The sequence below is a fragment of the Vicugna pacos genome, chromosome 27, assembly GCF_048564905.1.
Source record: "Vicugna pacos chromosome 27, VicPac4, whole genome shotgun sequence".
Classification (NCBI taxonomy): domain Eukaryota; kingdom Metazoa; phylum Chordata; class Mammalia; order Artiodactyla; family Camelidae; genus Vicugna; species Vicugna pacos.
The window spans coordinates 27,149,653-27,170,474 of record NC_133013.1 but is presented as its reverse complement, the minus strand read 5'-3'; the positions used below and the strand labels follow the sequence as shown (position 1 = coordinate 27,170,474).

General features: G+C 51.2%; 1 protein-coding gene across 2 annotated transcripts in view; it reads right to left on the bottom strand.

The window, feature by feature from the left end:
• Nucleotides 1–20,478, bottom strand: part of GRAMD2A (GRAM domain containing 2A) — a 30,676-nt gene extending 10,198 nt beyond the window's left edge. For both annotated transcript variants that reach the window (XM_072951102.1, XM_072951103.1), the window contains exon 1: nt 20,420–20,478. In XM_072951102.1, coding sequence (XP_072807203.1) covers nt 20,420–20,460 — 41 coding nt within the window. In that variant the 5' untranslated portion in view covers nt 20,461–20,478. The remainder of the gene's footprint in view (nt 1–20,419) is intronic.
• Nucleotides 20,479–20,822: the final 344 nt, after the last annotated feature.

The window sequence follows — 20,822 nt, the reverse complement described above, 5'->3', positions numbered from 1 at the left end:
CATCCTTCTCTTCCCCCTCTCCCTTCCCTTCTTGGTTTGAGCGCTGCGATAGGAGAGGCCCCCGAGACAGAGCGTGGACAAGTCAAACCAGCCGAGCCCTTTGGAAGCCGCAGCGCAGCCGACGGGCGTGGGCCCGGCTCTAAGGAACACTCTCCAGCCTGGAGGACCAAGGGTAAAACGGGACCCCGAGAGGAAGGAGGAGCTTGGCCATGGCTCCAGAGGCAGGGAGCCTGTCCCTCGGGCACTGGAACGTGTGATTTTGAGTTGCCGGGGCTGCATGAGCTCAGAGGACACACAGGGTGAGAGCTGCAGTCAGGCTCCCAGAGACAAGGAAGCTGAGCCTTACCAGCTGGGTGGGACGATTATCCAGCTTGGCTTCCGCCACCTAAACTTGTGCGGAGAATCACGCCTCTGCGTGAAGTAAACCCAGCTCGTCCTTAGGTTCAAATGTGACTTTCTCAGGAGGGGCGCCTTCCCTCGGCCCTTCCCCAGCCTAGCGATGAGCCCTGCTGGTGGCACTCACAGCCCAAACCCCAGGCTCCCTCCGGGGCCCTTGCCGCGCTGGGTCGGTGGGCTCTAACTGTCCATCTCCAAGGGCCGTCAGGGACTCTTCCGCCACCGCACGCCCTGAGCCCGGTGCAGCGGGCACTCGGGACACGTCTGAGGACAGACTGTGCGAACCGTTAAGAAAGGTCAAGAACAGAGGCTGGAGGAGAGACGGACCATGAGAATAACAAGAGAAGCCCGTCACATCTCCCACAGCATCTCTGTGATGAAAATAAGGGCAATCAAATAGGAGCTGCTTAGGGAAATGTCTCAAAGGTGCTTAAACTAAAAACAACTCTTTTCTGTGTGATGAACAGGACGGTCACAAGCCATTCCTTTCATGTCCATGGATTAAAGCCAGCCCCTCCTGGCCACCCTGATAACGCTGTTGGTGCAGAGACCCTGGTGATGAAATGTATCGCCTTTGAGTCAGACTTCCCGCTACTTCTGTCCTGTAGTATTTGTTTAGATGAGTGAAAATAAAGAGATGGTAGCAAAGTCAGATGAAAAGCTAGGTCTGGGGCGATGGGCACTGAGCATTCACCAACAGAACCAGCTAGGCGGGGGCCCACCCAGGGACCACCAGGGCCCTGCCCCAGAGGAGGGAGGTGGCCGGAGCAGGGAACACAGAGGGGGAGTTAGCCTGGCCCCCGACCCTGCTGGCGGCCTCCGTCCAGTCCCACACAGACTTCCTTGAGCCAGTTGCTCTTGCTCTGTGGGGGGTGAACTGAAACCCCTGCCATCCCATCCCCTCCCCACCCCACCTCACGTGCAGACTGGGCAGTTAATATCGGGGTCAAGTCCACAACCATTCTTTCAATCCAAGTCAGAAGAATGTCATCATTGTCATGAGGGGGACATGACAGAGCAGAGGAGGCTCTGTAGTTAGGACGCTGAAGACAGTAGGAAAGGCCTGAAAATCCCTCAGATGAGGCCCTGTCTCCCTGCTGAGCCTGCTCCCAAGGCAAGATGCCAGTCCAGAGGACACAGCTAGTGCTGGCCTGGCCCTCCTGCCTCACTGGCTGCTGTGGGGCTCAGGCTACCTGCCCCTCCCTTCCTTCTGTCCACAGATACTTACGGAGCCAGTCACCCCATGAGCCCCCTACGGGCCTGCCCAGCCCAGGGCTGCGGGCAGGGAGAGGCGTCAGGAGAGGAGCCAGACACATCAGAGGTTAGGGGAGGGAGGGAGCGGGGATGCACAGGAGACCCAGAGAGGCAAGGATCTAGCTGCTTCCCGCAGACTTCCCAGGACACCCGCCACACGTGCTCTGCTCCAGGTGCCTCTGCCAGGCTCAGAACACCTGCACCAGGCAGACACTCCCCAGTCTCAGCCCCAACCTTGAGGCATCGTCGCTCCCGAGCGGCCGGCCCTGTCATCTGGACACAGGGCCAGCGAGGTGAGCCCAGCATCACACCCACCCCGCCAAAGGCTCCGCCCTCCACGGCTCCTGCCTCTCCTCACCCCCACGGCCACTCAGCCCCCAGGGCCCGAGAGCTGTGCCGCCACTTAGCCCACGACACCATCTACTGTGGCCACTCCCGCTGCACCAGGCCAGCCAAGGCCACCACCATCTTTCCCTTGGATGCCGGCAACAACTTCCCAGCGAAGCCTGCCCCCGGGCTTGCGCTAACACATCCAGCCCTCTGCCACCTCCGTAATGCCAACAGGGCCACCTGGGGCGCAGAGCTGGGCCTGCCCCTCTCCTTCTGCAGCTCTTTCTCGCCTCCTCCGCTGGCCTGCCTGACCCCCTGCTTCCTTGCCAGCCTCGCCCATGCAACTCAGCTGAGCGCCGTGGCTTCCTCACGTGGCAGCCCTTCAGCCCTGCATGTTTGCTCTGCCTGGAATTCCTTGTCGTGCATAACTACCTAGGGAATGCCTGGTCATGTCTCAAGCCCCAGCCCAAATGTCTCCTCCTCCATGAAGCCTCCACTTGTCTGTTTACACATCTGTCTCCCCCGGGTGACTCTGAGCCCCACCAGTGGCATGCCTTACACGTCTCTGTATCCCCAGCACACAGCAGGCACCTAGGGTTTGCTAACAGGATGAGTGAAGGAGAGGCAGAGAAAGAGACACGATGATGCTCCAAGAGGGAGGAAGGGAGGAAAAAGCCAGGCCCTAAGAGTGAAGGACACCCAACAATAAGAGGAGGGGTGGACAGGAGCTGCCGGGGGTCACCCACAGACAGGCCCTTCCCTCCAGGAGCCCCAGCCTGGGGAGGGGGAGGCAGACAGCCCAGGCCCGGCAGCACCAGGCACCCAATTCATGCTGGTTGACTGATCCAAGGGGAGCTCAGGTGAGGGGTCGAAGACAAACGGAAAAGGAGAGTGGGACTCAGACGGGATGGGATGTTTGGGAAGAAGCACAGGCTGGGCCCCTCCCTCCTGCCTGCACTCCCAGGGCTGCCGCACACACAGGCAACACTCCTCCAGCTCAGCCAGCCCCCTTCACCGCAACCCTTCCCAACCTCGGGGCCTGCCTTCCTCCCGGCCCCTCCAGCCTCTGGCAGGAGCAGTGCCCGTGGCTGATGCTGAGCAGAAAACTTGGCCCAGCCCAGCAGCCTGAGCCAGCTGGGCCTCCTGGTCACAGGCGCGTCCCCTCGGGCGTCTCCTCCTCCAGGGAGGGGCCCACACTCTCCTGAGCTGTCTTCTAATGGACATCTGAGATGCTACAGTGTCCTGTGGGTCCTGTCAGCTCTTCTCAAGGCCAAGGACAGCTCTACGCTCTCCTGCAGCCAGTCAGGGCACTGGGCCCCAGTCAGCTCCGAGAGACCTTCTCTTCCAAACAAAAACCACATCTTAGCATCAGGTCCCTGAGATGCAAACCCCAAGAGGGCGGAAACAGCCACCTAGGGACAGGGAGCTGAGCGGACATGTCCTGGAAGGAACAGTAGCCACTGGCACTCAGTGGCCTGGACCTTGGGGCACCTCCAAATTCCTCCAGGTTCCCCCTACCCCACCCTACCTCTCAGCACACAGCTCGCCACCTACTTCACGGAGAAGACAGACAATCCTGTTAACTCTCATATATAGCCTGCTGGGTACACACTAAAATTACCTGCAGGGCTTTTTAAAAAACCAGCTAAATAAAAGCGGTGCCTGAGCCCTACCTCAGACCAGCTGCATCCGCATCTCTGGGGGCAGCGTTTCGGCATCTGTGCACATTTAAGTTGTTAGGGATGCATAAGTTCCATGTGAAAAAGTGCACATGAAATTAGTGTACCACGCAATGCGTTTCACAAACAGAGCCGACCTGAAAACCAGCCCCCCAGAAGCCCCTCCTGCTCCTTCTGGTCTCACTGCCCTCTTCCCCTCACGACCCCCCCCAACAAGGATAACCATCGTCCTAATTGCCGACGATGGACGGCCTTTGCCTCTTCGGGGACTTTCCATGGATGGAATCAGGTGGTCCGTGCTCCTCTGCGTGGCGTCCTTTACTCAGCAACGCACTTGTGAGACTCATCCCCAGAGCTGCGTATGGTTGCAAACTGCATTTTCACTAATGTTGAGAATTTCATTACATGGACATATTGGAACTGATGTGTTCATGTCACGACTGAGGGGCATTTTACAGCTGAGCCTCCAGCCTTGGTCTGTTACGAAACCGCTGTCAACATTGCAGCACCCATCTGTGGACACAGGCATTCATTTCTCCGGGTAAACACTTCGCATTGGAATTGCTGGGTCATGAGGCTCAGCTTCAGGCTTTTAAAAGCTCTCGGGTGATTTTAAACCCCTCCTTTCTTTGTGGTTTAGAGGGAGGCGCATACCTCCTGGTCTCCAAGGGCCAGTCCTCCCACATGGACTCCGGACTGGGGACCCTGACCCTCCTGTGCCTTCCCTTGGCCCTGTGGAGTTCCAGGAACACCCCTGGCTAGACAAGGAATCACACTGTTAACAGAGACTTCCTCCGTCTGCGAAGGTCACAGAGCACATTCACTAAGTTGTGCCAAGGAAGCAAGAAGACCAGCCTTCGCGGGTGGCAGCAGCTGGCTCTGAGCCACACTGGGTCCTTCCCAGGAGCCTCCCCCTCTTTCTCTCAGGACCACTGTCCCAACATGCAGCCCGGAAACTGGTTGACAAGACCTCTCCCCAAAGGAAACTGGAACGATGTGGACAGAACCAGGCTCATCGTCAAGACACTGAAACTTGAAGAGAAAAGGTGATCTTCTTCTGCAAAAAAATAACTCAGTCATTTCTTGCATAGAAGCTGCACCTCACTTTGTGTTTTCTAAGCTGATACCCCACATCCAGGACAACCACAGCTTAGCCCTTTCCACCGACTGGAAGCCGGAAAAAAGTCCCCAGATTGAATTCCATACTGAGTGTGAGGGGGTGGGACTCAGTGAGCTGGGACCCCACCCAGCTGTCCTGCTCAGACACCCCAGCGAAGGACTCAGAGTGGGCCGGGCACTCAGCAGAGTCACAAACCCTACCTCCCAGGAGCGGGTCTGAGGACCCTGCACCCGGGAACACGCTTCGTTTCCCTGTACTACCTGTGGCAGCTCTGAAGTGGTGAGGGGTGTGGGGGGCCAGGGGCCGGCTTCCCAAGACAGCACAGTTTGTACCAGATGACCCTGGCCACGCCGGACAGACCGACAGGTGGGCTCCAGGCCCGAGCAAAGCCACCTGCAAACTGACCAGCGGCCTCTTTAGAATGAAAAGACAAGCTGGCTCATCAGAGCCCCTTTCTGATGAATCCCAACTGGGAAACAGGAGATGCGAAGGGGTGTGGCCAGAGGCAGTGGACAGGCCGGAGCGAGCCCAGGTGTGCTGGGCCCACCTGAGATGGGGCCTAGAACGAGCAAGAGAGCGAAGAGGAGAAGTAGGTGAGCCATGCCCACCCCCCACTGGGAGACAGCAAAGAGGGCCCCCCTCAGCTGCTCCTTGACTTTCCACTCTGCTCCCAGTGCCCCAGCTCTTGCAGCCAGGACCAAAATCCCCACCCCACCACCACAAACGAGGGCCCACGTGTGATGTCATTTAGCACATTCTGTGGGGCAGGTGGTACAACTTACATTTCACGGGCAAAGAAGGACGGCTCAGCTGGGGTCACTGGCAGGGCCAGGACTCCACAGAGGTCTGCCACCCATGCCTGTGGGTACCACACCCCAGTGAGCCCTCCGCGCCGAGGAAAGGGAGAGGACTCTGAGGAAGGCTCAGAACAAGTCTGGCACTATTCACCAGGGAGCCGCTGGGGAGAAGGAGGTGAACAGATCTGGCTCATAGTCTCCACTAATCCTTAGATCAGCTGTAGTCATGCAAGGGAGATACACCATCCCCAATACACAGATGAGGAAACTGAGGCCCGGAGAGATAATGCACCCTGCTCCTGACCACACAACTGGACAGCAGTGGAGCCTGAATTCAAACTCCAGTTGGCTGAAAGCACGCACTCTGCATGTGGCATGCTGCCCGGAGGGCCCTGAATTCTGCCCCCTCCTAGAGCTTTCCCTGGCTGCATGGCCAGGCCCCAGCTCTCCCCACGAACCCCATCCCTGCAGAGATGACCACGCAGGAGCCCCTCTGGGGAGTGGGGTTCCCTAGATCAGAACCCCCCCAAGCCTTTATCTCCCTCACTCCAAGAACCAAAACACTGGGCGAGCTAGTTGTTCAGGAGATGTGGGCTGGCCCAGCCCTCTGGGGGTGGCTGGATCCAGCCTGAACAAGGACCCCTTTGAGCTCGGGTGCTAACAAGAGCTCCTGCTACCTACAAGGATCTCAGAAACCCTGGGTCCTCCCACCCAGTGGGAGCTGGGAGGGCCAGAGCAAGGCTGGCCCCATCTCCCACTCCCGGCAGCCAGGTCGGCTGGACCAGCCCTGGTTAAAGGGCCCCAGCCCCTCTTCCCTGCTCCCTGACCTCCCACCCGGGCCTGGGCTCTCCCAGCACACCAGAGAGGCCCAGCTCCTCATGGGGACAGGATTCAGGAGCCAAGTGCTCAGACCGATGCCTCTCCCGCCCTCAGGAGCTGTGCTGAGCTGCCGCTCCCAGCTCTGTCTGGGCCCTGCTAGCTGAGCTGGCTCCTGCCCAAGATGGAGGCCCCTCGTCCTGTCCCTCAGCACCCTCCTCCCCGGGCCCACCCGCACCTCGGGGAGCACAGCCCCGGCTCCCCCCCACCCCGCCCCCAGCCCCCACCAGGCTCTCTGCTCGGGTGTCCCTCTTGGCTGCCTGTTTATGTGGCTGTCTCCCTCCCAGACTGTCTGACTCACCTCTTACCCCTGGCCTCGCACAGCCTCAGGCATACAGTAAGTGCTCAATAACTTTTTACTGCATAGACAAATGCTCCCTGCGGAAGACTCCTCTGTATAATTTGTTCAGCAGCAGTGGGGCCTCGAGACACAAACATAAGACCTGGAGTGACAGCAACCCGCCCAAGGTTGCCTCTGCTCCCCCCGACCCTCTGGGTGGCCCACAGGCACCTCCCTCTGAGCTGCCCCCTCCTGTGTAAAATGGGGAAAGTCCCCTCTCGGACGTGCAGATGGTCAGGGTCCAGCCCTGAGGAAGGGCGGGTTCTCACAGCCTTGTCCACTGAGCCTCACACCCCTGCCCACACCACTGAGAGCTGAGGTGCCCACCCCCCTCTTCCCATCTGTCCCCTGAAAGATGCTCAAAGGTGAGCTCTCCTGGGAAGCAGAGCTGGAGGCCCCCCAGCCCCCACCGCCCCATACTGCACCCACAAAACTCCATACATGTCCTGCAGACTGAATCTTTCCCCTGGGGCTACAGCCAGAGACAGCGGCTGTAGACAGGGCCCTCTTCACACCTGGGAGGCACCCAGGGACAGCCTCCCACAGCGCTGGCCCAGCCGTCCTCAGGACCCCACCCCACTTCTCCCTCCACCAAAGGTTGGAGGCCAGCAGTTGCTGCCCGCTTCCTGGCCAGAGCTCAAAGGCCTGCAGAGCGGGAACAGTTACCAGGGAAACACGGGACTAAGAGCTGGCACCTGGAAGCTTTGCTCCTGGGAGATCCAGGACTTCCTACAGAGCCCAAGCTGCCCTGGAGCAGGGAACTGGCTCTGCCGAGAGCGACCTGCCTGCTGCCGGCCTCGCCCACATGCCCACCGCGGGGCAGCATCAGTTTGAGCAGGCGCCCCTGGACCTGGTCACAGACCACTTTTTCTTGGCAGGCCGCTTGGGGCCTGGCTGTTTCTAGACAAGAAGCTGGTCATTCAGGTCTAAACACAGACTTGCATTCATTAGGAAACAGAGCACCCCTGTGCTCCTGGGGGCCACCCTCTGCTGGGCCTGCTGGGGGAGGGCCCCGAGACACCCTCAGACGCTCAGATGCCCCCACTCGAGGGGGCCAGGAGGCGTGGCTACTCCCAGGACAGGTCAGCTCTGTCCCTCCGTGGGTAGCACCCAGAACACCCCACTCCACGCACCCTGGGACACCCACCTCAGAATCACTTTGGCTGAGGGGACCCACCGGGCTCTTCTCCGGGCACAGGCAGTCTCCGGGTGTCTCAGGGTCCCCAGAGAGCCTGGGCGTGGGGACAGGAAGACCAGGAGGCAGGCCTGGAAGTACCTCTCATTGCCGAGGGGCCTTGAGGAAGCCACTCTCTCTTTTTGGGCCTCAGTTATTCCTCCTCAAAGAGGCAAGAAAGTCTCAGGCCAGGAGGGAAAGCAAATATCTGAGGGGATAACAGAGCAGAGCCAGGGACCGGGTGGGCTGCAGGCAGCCACTGGCTCTCGGTGGTCAGAAGCACCCCGACCCCAGGAGAGGCTGGCAGGCGCTCAGCCCTCAAAGGGCTGCCAGCCCCTCTGCCTCCCTCCTACAAATGCCAGCTGAAGGCCTGTGTCCGCTCAGCTCTGTGTCAGTGCTGGGCTGACGAAGAGGGAGAGGCAGGCATGAAACAAGTATTCATACAGATCAGTATGTAATTGTAAGTGCGTGATGTACGCGATGCAGGACAAGCACCGCGTCCTAGGAGGACTTCTGTCAAGCAGCCCTGAGTCAGCCGTGAAGAGCGCGGGGCCTCCTTGAAGGAGCAGCAGCAGCACTGAGCTGACACCAGTGCGTGCTGACCAAACCGAGGCTGGGGCTGGGGGGACTGCAGGGAGCTGGAGAGGGGTCACTGTGGAGGGGTTAAGACATGCAAACGCCCTGAGGTATGTGGCATGTATGAGAAACAGAAACAGAGCCTTTGTGTCTGCAGGGTAGAGGTGTGTAATGAAGTGGTGGGCAGTGAGGCTGGAGAGGTTGGCAGGGCTAGATCATGCCCTGGGGCCTAGTAAGGGTTTTTGACATCCTTTTAGAAGCAACTTGGAGCCAACGACAGGATTTAAACAGGGAAATAACACTATCAACTTCGACTGTTAAAGAGATAACTCTAATACATAGATTTGCTTCAAAGTAACCCCAAAAGGAGGGCTAGAGGGTGAGTACTGATGAAACAGGGACAACCCTACATTGGTGGTTACTGTAGCTAAGTGACGGACACATGAGTGTCCATCCTACCTCTCCCCTCTTTTGTGTATGTTTAGAATTTTCCATAGAGACAGACCAGCTAGGAGACTGTATTCCAGCAGAGAGATGATGTCTCAGACTTGGTGGCAGTGGTGGTGATAGGGCTGAAGGATGAATTCAGAATATATGTTTCCAAGCAGAACAAACCTGGACTTGGTGTAAACTGGGTATGAGGTGTAAGGGGAAAAGTGTCAACTACGACTCTAGATTTCTGGCTTAAGCAAGCAGAATACTTCTCTGTTTTGCTGAGACAAAACGGGAAATTCTTGGAAAAAGAATGCATTTGAAGGAAACATCATAAGCTGAGTCTTGAACACATGTGAGAAACATTTAAGCGACAATGTCAAGTTATATAAGAGTAAGGAGCTCAGAAGAATGATCCAGGCTGGAGGGATAAATTTCTGAGTTAGCAGCCCATAGATGAGTACAGGAGCTAGAAAAATCCCCCAGGGAAAGTGGGTACAGAGACGCTATCAACCAGAGTGCCAAGACCAATTCAGTGGGGGGAGGAATAGTCTTTTCAACAAATAGTGTGGGGACAACTGGCTATCCACATGCCAAGGAATTAAGGTGGACCCCTACCTCACACCCTATACAAAAATTAACACCCAAATGCCAAAGCTAAAGCTATAAAACTCTTAGAGAAAAACATAGGTGTAAATCTTTGTTTGATCATGTAATGGTCTCTTAAGATATGACAGCAAAAGCACAAGAAATAGAAGAAAAAAATAGACAAATTGAACTTCATCAAAATAAACTTTCATGCTGCTAATGATATTATTCAGAAAGTGAAAACACAACATACAGAGTGAGAGAAAATATTTGTAAATCATATATTTGATAAGGGACTATTATCCAGATTATATAAAGAACTCTTACAATCTTGAAGATATTATACTAAGTGAAATAAGCCAGACACAAAAAGACAAATGCTGTATGATTCCAATTATATGGAGTATCTAGGGTAGTCAGATTCATAGAAACAGAAAATAGAATGGTGGTTGCTAGGGGCTGGTGGGAGGCGGGAACAGAGTGTTATTTAATGGCTATAGAGTTTCAGTTTTGCAAGGTGAAAAAGTTCTGGAGATTAGTTGCACAACAATAAGAATACGTATATTTAACACAACTGTGTACAAATGAGCTTAGAAATGTTTAAGATGGTCAATTTTATGTGTTTTTCTTGACTGCAATTAAAATTTAAAAAAAACTCCTAAAACTGAACAACAGAAAGACAAACAATCAAACTAACAATGGGCAAATGTTTGAATAAACATTTTTCCAAAGAAGAAATCAAATGACAAGTAAGTAAACCAAAAGATGCTTGACATTGCTGGTCATCAGGGGAACACAACTCGAAACCACAGCGTGATACGACTTCACACTGTATCAACATCAGGTGTTGGTGAGGATGCAGAGAAACTGGAACCGTCATCCACTGCTGGAGGGATGGCAAAGCGGTGTGACTGCTTTGGAAAACATTTTGGTAGCTCCTCAAATAGTCAAACATAGGGTTACTACGGGACCCAGGAATTCTACTCTTAGGTATGTACCCAAGGAAACTGAAAACTTACGCCCACACAAAATCTTGTACGAAAATGCTCACAGGGTTATAATTCCTATCATAATAGCCAAAAAATGGAAACAACCCAAATGCCCATTAACCGAGCAATGGATAAGGAAGATCTGCCATATCCATACAGTGGAATATACTTCAGCCATACAGCGGAACAAAGTACTGATTCATGTCACAACATGAATGAACCTTAAAAACATTATGCTAAGTGAAAGCCAGTCACAAAAGACCACATATCCTATTATTCCATGAACAGGAAATGCCCAGAACTGGCAAATCCACAGAGACAGAAAGTAGATTAGTAGTTGCCAGGGGTTAGAGGAAGGGGAAGCGGGAAGTGACTAAGGCACCCAGGGTTTCTTTGGGGCTGACGAAACTGCGCTGGAATCAGACAGCGGTGATGGTTACACGACTTCGTGAATACACTAAAAGACCCGGAATGGCACAGCTCGAAGGACTGAATTTTACGGTGGGTGAGGAGGATGGGGAAGGGGGAGGGGAAAGAAAGAAGTCTGGAACCTCGAGGACCGCGACGCTTTAAAGCTGTGTGGCAGAGAGGGAGTCCCCCGAGGAGATGCGGAGAGCGGCCCGAGAGGTGGGAAGAAACCCGGGTGTACAGGCTGCCCTGGAAGCGGAGGAGTGCTCCGAGAGGGCGCGACGGGAAGGCAGCGGACGTTCGCCGAGCGGCCGAGTCGGAGGGAGGCTGAGAGGCCGCCCCTAACTCAGCAGCAAGGAGAGGATCTGCGACTTTCGCCAGAACCGTTCCGCGGCAGCGGTGGGGTCTGAATCCAGGTTCGGTGCTAACGGCGTGCTCCTCCTTCCTCGCTCCACGCCGGTGCCTGCACCCCAGGGACGGGCCTCCGAGCGCGAGCGAGGATGCTGCTGAGCGCAGCCGGAAGCCCGGGCGCCGGCCCGCTCAGCGCCCCCTCGCCCGCCGAGGACCCCCCTGCCTCCCGGTGAAAGCGCCGGAGCCCGCGGGGTGGGCAGCAGAAGGCGCGGTCCCTTCCTCTCCGGGCTCCCTGCGGTCGGGAGGGGGCGCGGCGCGGCCCCCGCCCGCGGCCGCGCCGTCTGGCCCACCTCCCCGCAGCCTCACCTGACCCCGCTCCGCCCCGGCGCGTCTCCGCAGCTGCCCGCCTTCCTTCCGAAGGGCTGGGGAGCCCTGCCCGCCGCCCGGCGGGGGCCGGCGCGGGGCTGGGGGGCTGCGGAGGCGCACCGCTCGCGCCGCCTGCTCCCTGAGGAGGGACCCACGCCCCGCCCGAGACCCGAAGCCGGTAGCTGGCCCGGCTTGGGGGTGTCCCGGGCAGGGTCCAGCTCCGCGCCCGGCCGCAGGCTCCGGCTGACTTGCTTCCCCAAACCGTGCTCGGCGAAGGGTTCAGATTCCTGAGCGATGACCGACTCTTAAGGAGCTTACTGGGTCCTGGGACCTCCTCCTCCTTCTCCAGGGAGCACCCCAGATTGTCTAACTGGTGGAAACCCCCTAGGAATGCCTGCTTTCACCAGTTATTCAACTTTGTTCTGGAAGTTCCAGTTCTTGCACAAAGGCATGAAAAAGAAATGAAAAGCTCATATATTAAAACGAGATGGTTAATATTTGAAACAAGATGGTTAATATTTGTAACATAAATATCCTAGAAGACACATAATTAACCAGAAAATCAGGGGGGTCGGGGTACAGCTCAGTGGTAGAGTATATGCTTAGCATACACAAGGTCCTGGGTTCAATTCCCAGTACCTCCATTAAAAAAATAAAAAATAATAAAATTAAATTTTAAAAAATTTAAAACCTGTAAAATCATAAGAAAGTGGCCCAGATATTCTTATACTTGGGCACCCGGTGAGGCCAAGCTGTGACGAGGACAGACAGGCACTGCACTTCTAAGGAGTTCACTGTTATTCTGGTAGTTACAAGGTCAACTGAAAAATCAATAATTTCTCAGTAGACCTGCAATAAAGATATAAAATATATTTGGGGAAATGATTCTATTCATATGGCAACAACACATATAAGAAACCCAAGAATAAACTTTTAAAATGTAAAAAATCTATGAGAAGAAGACAACAGACAAATTTTTACAACGACTGAAAAGAAGACTTGAACAAATCAAAGGATGCACTCTGCTCTTGAGTAGGAAGACAAAGTTTTAAAGAAGTGAATTTATCCCAGATTCCATGCAAGGGCTTTGCCCTACCAGATGTCAGAACAAACTACAAAGCTAGAGCAATTACAACATTTACTAGTTTAGGAAAAATTAACAGATTAATAGAACATAAGCGGCAGTCCATAGCATGATCTAGGGATATCTGAGAATTTGGTATACAGTAGAGAAACTGTTTCAAATAAGTAAGAGAAGTTTAGATTGTCCAAAAAATGGCATTGGGGCAACTGGCTGCCTCACACCATTCACAAAAATAAATTCCAGGTAGATTAAACATCTAAATATTTCCTAAATCAATTAAGAACTAAAATAAAATAGAGTATATTAAAATATCAGGAAAGGCCTTCCTTAGCAAGATGTAAAACCCAGAACACATAAAGCATTTAACTGCCTAAAAATTAAAAACTTTTGTATATAAAAAAATTTTTTTAAATTTTTTTAGAGGGAGGCAATTTGGTTTACTTATTTATTTATTTTTAGAGGAGGTGCTGGGAATTGAACCCAGGACCCTGTGCAAGCTAAGCATGCGCTCTATCACTTGAGCCACACCCTCTCCCCTGCACATCAAAATTTAAACTGACAAAGGATTGGCGTTTTTAACCTATAATTAGCTCATCCACGTCAATTTAAGAAAAAGGTAAACAATCTAATAGAAAAGGTGGATAAAGAATATGAACAGGTAGATTCCTGTAATGGCTGCCTCCTGGAAGGCGCTGTCACATGGAACATGACAGCTCGGCATCCTGAGCTCCAGGAAGGGAGTCAGAGAGAATTATACAAATACCGCTGTCTTTGAAAGCTTCAGCCTTCATGATGCAGCCACCTCAAGAGATCAATACCAACGCTCACAAGTTTCAGCGCCCTTGTGCCTCGTCCTCTTTTCATTGCTTTTGGTGCTGCCTGTTGTTGAAGCAGCAGAAGCTGGAGACGCACTTGCTCTCTTGCTAGGCGCGGTTCTCAGCGTCACAGGCATCTGGGCTTGTTTAGGAGTATATGCACGAGAGAGAAGTGGACAGGTGTGACTTTGAAGGGCCTCCCGAATCAAAGCTTGCTGAAAACTTTTATGCTATTGAGGTTCAGAACTGGGCTTTGGTATCTGAAAGTTCCCAAGAAACAATACATAAGGTAGTCTCACATTCTTGGTTATTTCCCTACAAACGGGAACAAACTGATATCCTGTGTAAAATGGAAAGCAAAATGTTTCCTTCATAACGAATAATGCACTGAAAAATGCCGTCTGTAATTTGTATTTGCTAGTTAGAAGGAGGGCCAAAGAAGTCAGATGACTAAGATTTGCATAAGTAATACTTTGTTGTTTCAGAATTCTCAGTAGGAAGAAGGAAACTCTTGCCCAGAATCTTGGGAAATGGCTACTGTTCAGTTATAATCACTGTCTCCATCTGTTCAGGACTCTTTTGTCCATTTTTTATTGGATTTTTGTTTTGTTATCTCCCAAGTTAGTATTGTACTTAGATACCAACTATAGCCGATCAAAAATCAAAACTTATTTCTTTAGGGGTGGAAAGTTTAGAAAATGTATTCAATGTATGTAACATTGAATTGGAGAAAAGATTTAATGTAAAAAAAATACTTTATATTGACACTGAAATGAAGAAGAGATTTAATATTAAACAAAAAGCCTTTATATTAACTGAATAGTATGTCCACAGTGAGAAGTACTATGTTAAATATAAACCCATTATGTTAGTTAAAAAAAAGAATATGAACAGGTATCAACAAATAAAAATATACTATAATTTATGTCAAAAAAAGAGAATATGAACAGGCAAGTCCCAAAAGAAGAAATATCTGTCTCACCTATCTTATTGGTAAAATTACAGTGCTCAGTACTACCAAGGATGTGGAAGATAAGCATTCTTATTTTCCATGATGAGACTGAAAACTGAGTTAACCTTGCAGATATATACCAAATGCCTAAGACATGTAAATCCTTTGATCCTACAACTCCATTTCAGGTATAAGGAAATAAATGGACAAGTAAGCAAAAATTTACATTCATATGGTTAACAGTTATGAGAAAAAAAGTGGAAATACCAAAGTAATGTTTTACCAGTATAATAGATTCCTATGCAAGTGACTAAAAAAAATGGAATATGGCTGCATGTGCTAATACGGAAAAAGGTGCAAAGCGTGCTGTTTAGTGAAAAGTAGGTACGAATTCGTAACTTACATAGAATCCATTTATAAAATTAGAAAATCTATATTAAACAATAGTGATTATATCTTGGGGAAGAATTAAAGGGTGATTTTCACTCTCAATGGTTTCTGTTCTGTTTGGAATTATAACAGGTGTAATACTTTAAAGATCAACAAAAACAATAAAGATATTTAATCTTTTAAAGGTAGATAGGATATCTTCCTTTACTTATTAAATTTCAAAGTCTTAAAAGTTTACTTTTAAGATCTACTGTTGATCAACACATTGGTGAATGGGCAGCCTCACACATGTGGGAGGGTGGTGTGAGAAAAGGTACATACGTTTACATGTAGATACCAGACAGACCCACAAATGTCACCTCTACGCATTGATTCTTAGGAAATAACTGGACACATTTAAATGTACAAGAATGTTCACTGAAGTGCAGTTAGAAGAGGAAAAAAAACAATAGGGCATGAACAAATTATGGCTTATTCATAGGATGAAAGGGTATACAACTATTAAAATGGTATTTATCAAGTTATTTATTAAAACATATTTATAAAAAATAAGTCTATATTAACACAAAGGATAGAATTATATAACACTGGAAAAAGCATTGTCTAGAACATCATGTGTAATAGAATATGTCTGAGGCTGATATTATGAGACCTGTTAGCTTTCCTATTTGCTGCTTTTACATGGGGCCACGGGTTATTTCCAGTCCTGCCAAGTCCTCCTCCATCTTTATGGACCCCAGCCGACAATCTAATAGACCCTGGAGTCCAGGCAAGGGTTGCAGGACAGGTCTGTGAACCGGAATTTGGGGCAAAATCATTGTGTCTGAACAAAGGGACACGTCTCTGGAAAGAGGACATTTCACTTTTCTTAGATTTTTGATGTAGCCTATGACTCCCACATGATAGGAAATAAAACTGTAATTTGATCAGCAGCAAAATGGGTTTAAAATATAAACCTCAAAACTGATTATCTTAATAAAGAAACACTCGGCTAGCAATGAACACCCTCGGTGCTTAGTTTATGGTCTCTAAATATAATTTCCCACTAGGGAATCAATGCTCCTTAGAGAAATGGCTGATTCCAGAGTTGGGGCAGGAAATACACAAATGAGCTGAAAATACCTAATCACACCAGAAAGCAAGGAAGCCATCAAAGATTGAGGACATGGCACAAGCACTCAGGAGCCAACACGAAGACAGGATAAAGACGGGGCAATCTGAGCATCAAGAAGAATGATGTCTCCAAGCACAGAAACACACCACATATGTTTATATCCCTGAGATCGTCATAATACAAAATGACTCGCTGGTCAACTTTGGTGGCTCTTGTTATTTTGAAAACTTACAAATAAAAGCAAAGGGTGGAGGCCTTTCTAGTCCTAAGCTATACCTCAGGGGAACCAAATAATTGAAGAGGGGACATTTCTTTTTATAGAAAGATTCCAGCTAATAAATAAATAATGAAAGAATTATAAATAATGATAGAATTAGAGTGATACCATTTTGTGATCCCTAATGAAATAATACATCTGAATAAAATAGTCATCAATGGCTGCTAACATCCCCCAAAGAGAAATTACCCGACCTTCTGTGCTTCCACAAGTGCTCGGTACTTCCTGGGTCTGACCTGGGTCTGACCTATCTCCAGATCCAACTGCCAATTTGTAGGAAATACTGGAGTCAGAGAAACATTTTAAACAACATCAGGAAACTGGGAAATGGTATAGGAAAAATAAACTAGTTTTTTTTTCCAACAAATACATTGCAAGAAACAACAAGGAAGAAGAAGAAAGAAAAAGAAATGGAAGGGGAAAATTATATAGATTACAAGAAATTACAGAGCAGATATTTAGATTCAATGTTTCAGCCAATGATATAAACCCCATTTGTACCCTTATTAAAATTTTTTAAATGGCACAAAAACATTTATGAGATGATGGGGGAACTTTAAATGCTGGCTAGCTATCTGATAATTTTAAGGAGTTATTTTTCAGATGTGAAAACGGTATTTTAGTTATATTTTTAAAAGACCTTGTCTTTTATAGACACACACTAAAACAGTTGTGGACGAAATGATGTATCTTAGATTTGCTTCAAAATAACCCAGGACTGAGGGAGAACGGAGGCGGCGGCGGGGTGACTGGCCAGCCTGGGCACTGGACACAGGCTGCTTGCTAGTCTCTCTCCTTTTGTATGTTTGAAACTCCCCACAACAAGAAAAGTTAACAATTAAATATGTAAACATTTTTCAACTTGTTTGGAAATCAAGGAAGCCCAGTATGAATATCAATTCCAAGGTAACGTTTCTGAGTTATTTTAAAATAAAATTTCTGGTTTGTCCTTCAAAATCTAAGAATTATTTTAAAATAACATTTTGTGTGGTCCTGGTGACTATGGGCAAGTTTCAAATAATTTGATTAATGTTAACACATATTAGAAATATTTAATTTTTTTCTATAGGAGAGGAAATGAGAAAAACATTCTCATAACCAGTCACAGCTGTCTGCTCAGGCATCCCACCCACACCGCTGCTCTGACCTGAAGTCAGTGAACAAAGGGACATCAATGAAATGAAATACAAATAGGATTTTGACAATTATTTAATATGCCATGATGTGCCAGGTCAGCACCTTAGGAGGAAAAGCAATTAATGTTTGACTTAAACTAATTATTTATCTATTTTTCATTTCATTTTTTATTTTTACATTTTTTGGGGACGGGTAACTGGGTTTGTTTATTTATTTATTTAATGGAGGTACTGGGGATTGAACCCAGGACCTCATGCATGCTAAGCATGCGCTCTACCACTAAGCTATACCCTACCCTCACCGGTCTTTTTTAAAAATATTATTTCATATTTTTAAAAAATAATGCCAGCCAAAAACCAATGTCTTCTTTACAAAGTAACAATGAGAGTTTGTAGTGGATTTTAAACATCACCTGAGGAAACACTCATTTAGGATAATGACCGAAAGATTGTTTCAACCTCCACGGGTTATTAAGACGCTCCAGCCCTGTATTATGACCGAGATTGTTTCAACCTCCACGGGTTATTAAGATGCTCCAGCCCTGTATTATGACCGAGCATTTGTAAACTAATGAAAATGCCTGGTTGTGGTGGGGAGACGGGAGAACCAGCCTGCCTTGTAGAGGCTTACGTTCGTGGGAACAGCGCCTTCCTTCTGGAATCCTGGCTGTAGCAGGCAGGGACTCCCTGGGGAGGCAGGTACTTCTTAGTTACACCGGTAGCTCCCTTTCTAGGGCTTCTGACCCACTCCCCTCCTTCCTTCCCTACCTTAGTGAACAGCTGGGGAATTAATCAAAGCTTCAAAGGTTGGTGATAACCCAGTGACAGGCTGATGCCCTGAAGCCCAGGTGAATAGCAGCACAGTGGCCAAGGCTGACTTCATGCCAAACTTACATTTGCATAAGAGATGGCTGCAGAACTGGGAGAAATTATTTTCACTCCTCAGGAAAGAAGAAAAGCAAAATATTTTCTGGTGTCCGGACTCAGACCCTGGACACCAAAGTAGAATGCTGCACTGGTCTCAACATCATGGGCTGTCCACAGGTAGTCATGGCAACAAAGCAATTATGTAAAGAGATAAAATACTTTCAGAAATCCAGGGGAAAACAGGTTAGTTAGCAGAATTCCTGAATGACTGCATGGAGAAGGCCTTTAGGGAGCCTACAGTCCAATCTCCTTACCTTATGGTGGCAAAGCAGGCCCAGAGAGGGGACCTCACTTGTCTCAGGTTGCAGCAAAGGAGGAACAGTGTGAGGCTTACCACTCACTTCTGATTCCCGGAGAGAGGCTCTTCATGCTGGTCTGATAAGTATGGTATGTGGCATTCAAGGGCCAGAGCCATGACTTAACCACGTTAAGGACTGGGAGGGGTCACCCAAGCAAACACGTGGAAGAACTTCAGGGAGGCTGGGTAGCTTAAACCCATCTTGAGTACTGCTGACCTCAACCTCAGGGGGTCATCCTAGGGAGATGGATTGGCACACAGGTCCTTCTGGTCTGTAGTAAGGCTCTGAAGGGCCCACCTAAGCTCAGAAATTTCAAAGCAACCAGTAACATCCAGGCATGGACAGGAGCTGGGCTGTCCCCTGTAGGCTATTCAGAAAATTCTCCCAAAGGCAAGTCAGGAAGAACTTTGACTTGGCCCCAGCAGAAATGCTCCTGGAAGCTCAGTGGCAGCTTCTAGAGCTGCACGCTTGCCCCAGAGATGCCCATTGCTTAGCTGATCCTGTGGAACCATAACTTTGGACCTGAGAGTGTCTGCCAGTGTGATCAGAGGGCTGTGGAAGGAGCACACTGGTGCCCTCACTGCAGGATGGGAGGGACACTCTCTACTTCCCCTCTCCCTGCAACCCCATAGGTCTTCCCTCTGAAAGGAGCTGGACTGCAGAGCCAGCTAGAAGTCCACCTGGGGCAAAGGCATCACGGATTGTCAGAGCGTTCTCTCATTCCCTAGGAGCCTGGTTCCTGCCAGGATGGGCGGGGCAAGCAAAGCAAAGAAGGGCAAATGCCAGCTAGGCAGAGCCCGACCAGCCTCTTCGAGGACAGGACAGAAGGAGCCCTTAAGCATTCTGCCAGCTCCTGTACCTGTGTGGATTCGGCGCTGGGCTCACACCACATTCACGCCATCTGTCCCGGTGCTCCATGGCCAGGGAGGCCAGGCTGCCCTTCAGAGCTCAGGCTGCGGGTTTTGGGACCTCGGCAAGGGCAGGAAATTAGAGCTTCATCCACTGGCTCTGTCTTCCCCAAATAATCCTACCCCAGGGCCCCAAGACCTCAAGGGGCAGCGGTCACAATTCTTGGTGTCACCTGAAACGCCGCCTCCCGCCTGCCCTGCCTCCCTGCCCCTTTCCCCAGCTGCAAGAACTTCCCTTTCTCCGAGGGTGACAGTGGAACAGATCTCGAGGTTGAGACCGGCCCCAGCCCGCCCGACGGGGACGGGCCTGACTCCCGGGCGCGGCCGAGTCGTGCCGGGACAGCTCCGCGCTGCCTCCCGGGCAGCCAAGCGCCGCTACCTCTGCAGACCCGGCTACGAGAGGAGAGAGGCTGACCCTTCGCGGGGTCAGAAGGGAAGCGCTGCCCTTGGGCGGGGGACAGTCAGAACTGGGGGTCGATAAGGCTGGGAGATGAATGAATGGATGGCCAGCGACAGCGCCGGAGGAGGGCGAGGTGCTAGTGGACCGCAGGGGGCGCCCAAGGAGGGTGTCCTCCACCTCCCTGATGCCGCCCGGCCGCCCCTCCGCTCCCAGGTGCTGACCCCTCGCCCGGAACGCAGACGGCCGGACACCCCTCCCCCGCGAGGACGCCCGGCAGCCCGGGAGGAGCCCGGGCCCGCATCCGGCGCCCGAGAAGTGCCTGCCCCACGGGCAGAAGGCGCCGCGGCTCAGCGGGCCCCGCAGCCGCCGGTCCCTCTGGGCGGCGTCCCTCCGGGGCGGCTGCGGGCCCCCGAGGCCGGGCCGCGGGCCGCGGCCCCTTACCTGCTCGCCTCGGCGGCCTCGCCCCGGCTCAAAGCGGTCATCGCACAGTCTCCAGCGAGCGCCGGGGACCGCGCGGCGGGACGGAGCGCCTGCCCCGGAGGACCCGCCCCCGAGCTCCCATTGGCTGGTCGCGCGGGACGGGCCCAGCCCATTGGCCGCTCCTCCCTCTCTCCAGATCCAGGTGGGGCCCACGCTCCGCTCAGATCCTACCGCTCGGTCCTTGGCACCGGGAAGTCCCGGAGGCCAGGGTCTGCGCCCTGGCTGCTCACAGCGAGGGCCTGGGTGCCTGCTCCAGGTTCTTCCTCTTCCGCCTCGAGCCCGGTGCCCTCTGCAGCCATCAAGTCTCACCTTCCTATAAAACCTCCCAACGCCAAGCTCCAGGGTAGTTTCAATTTCACTCCAC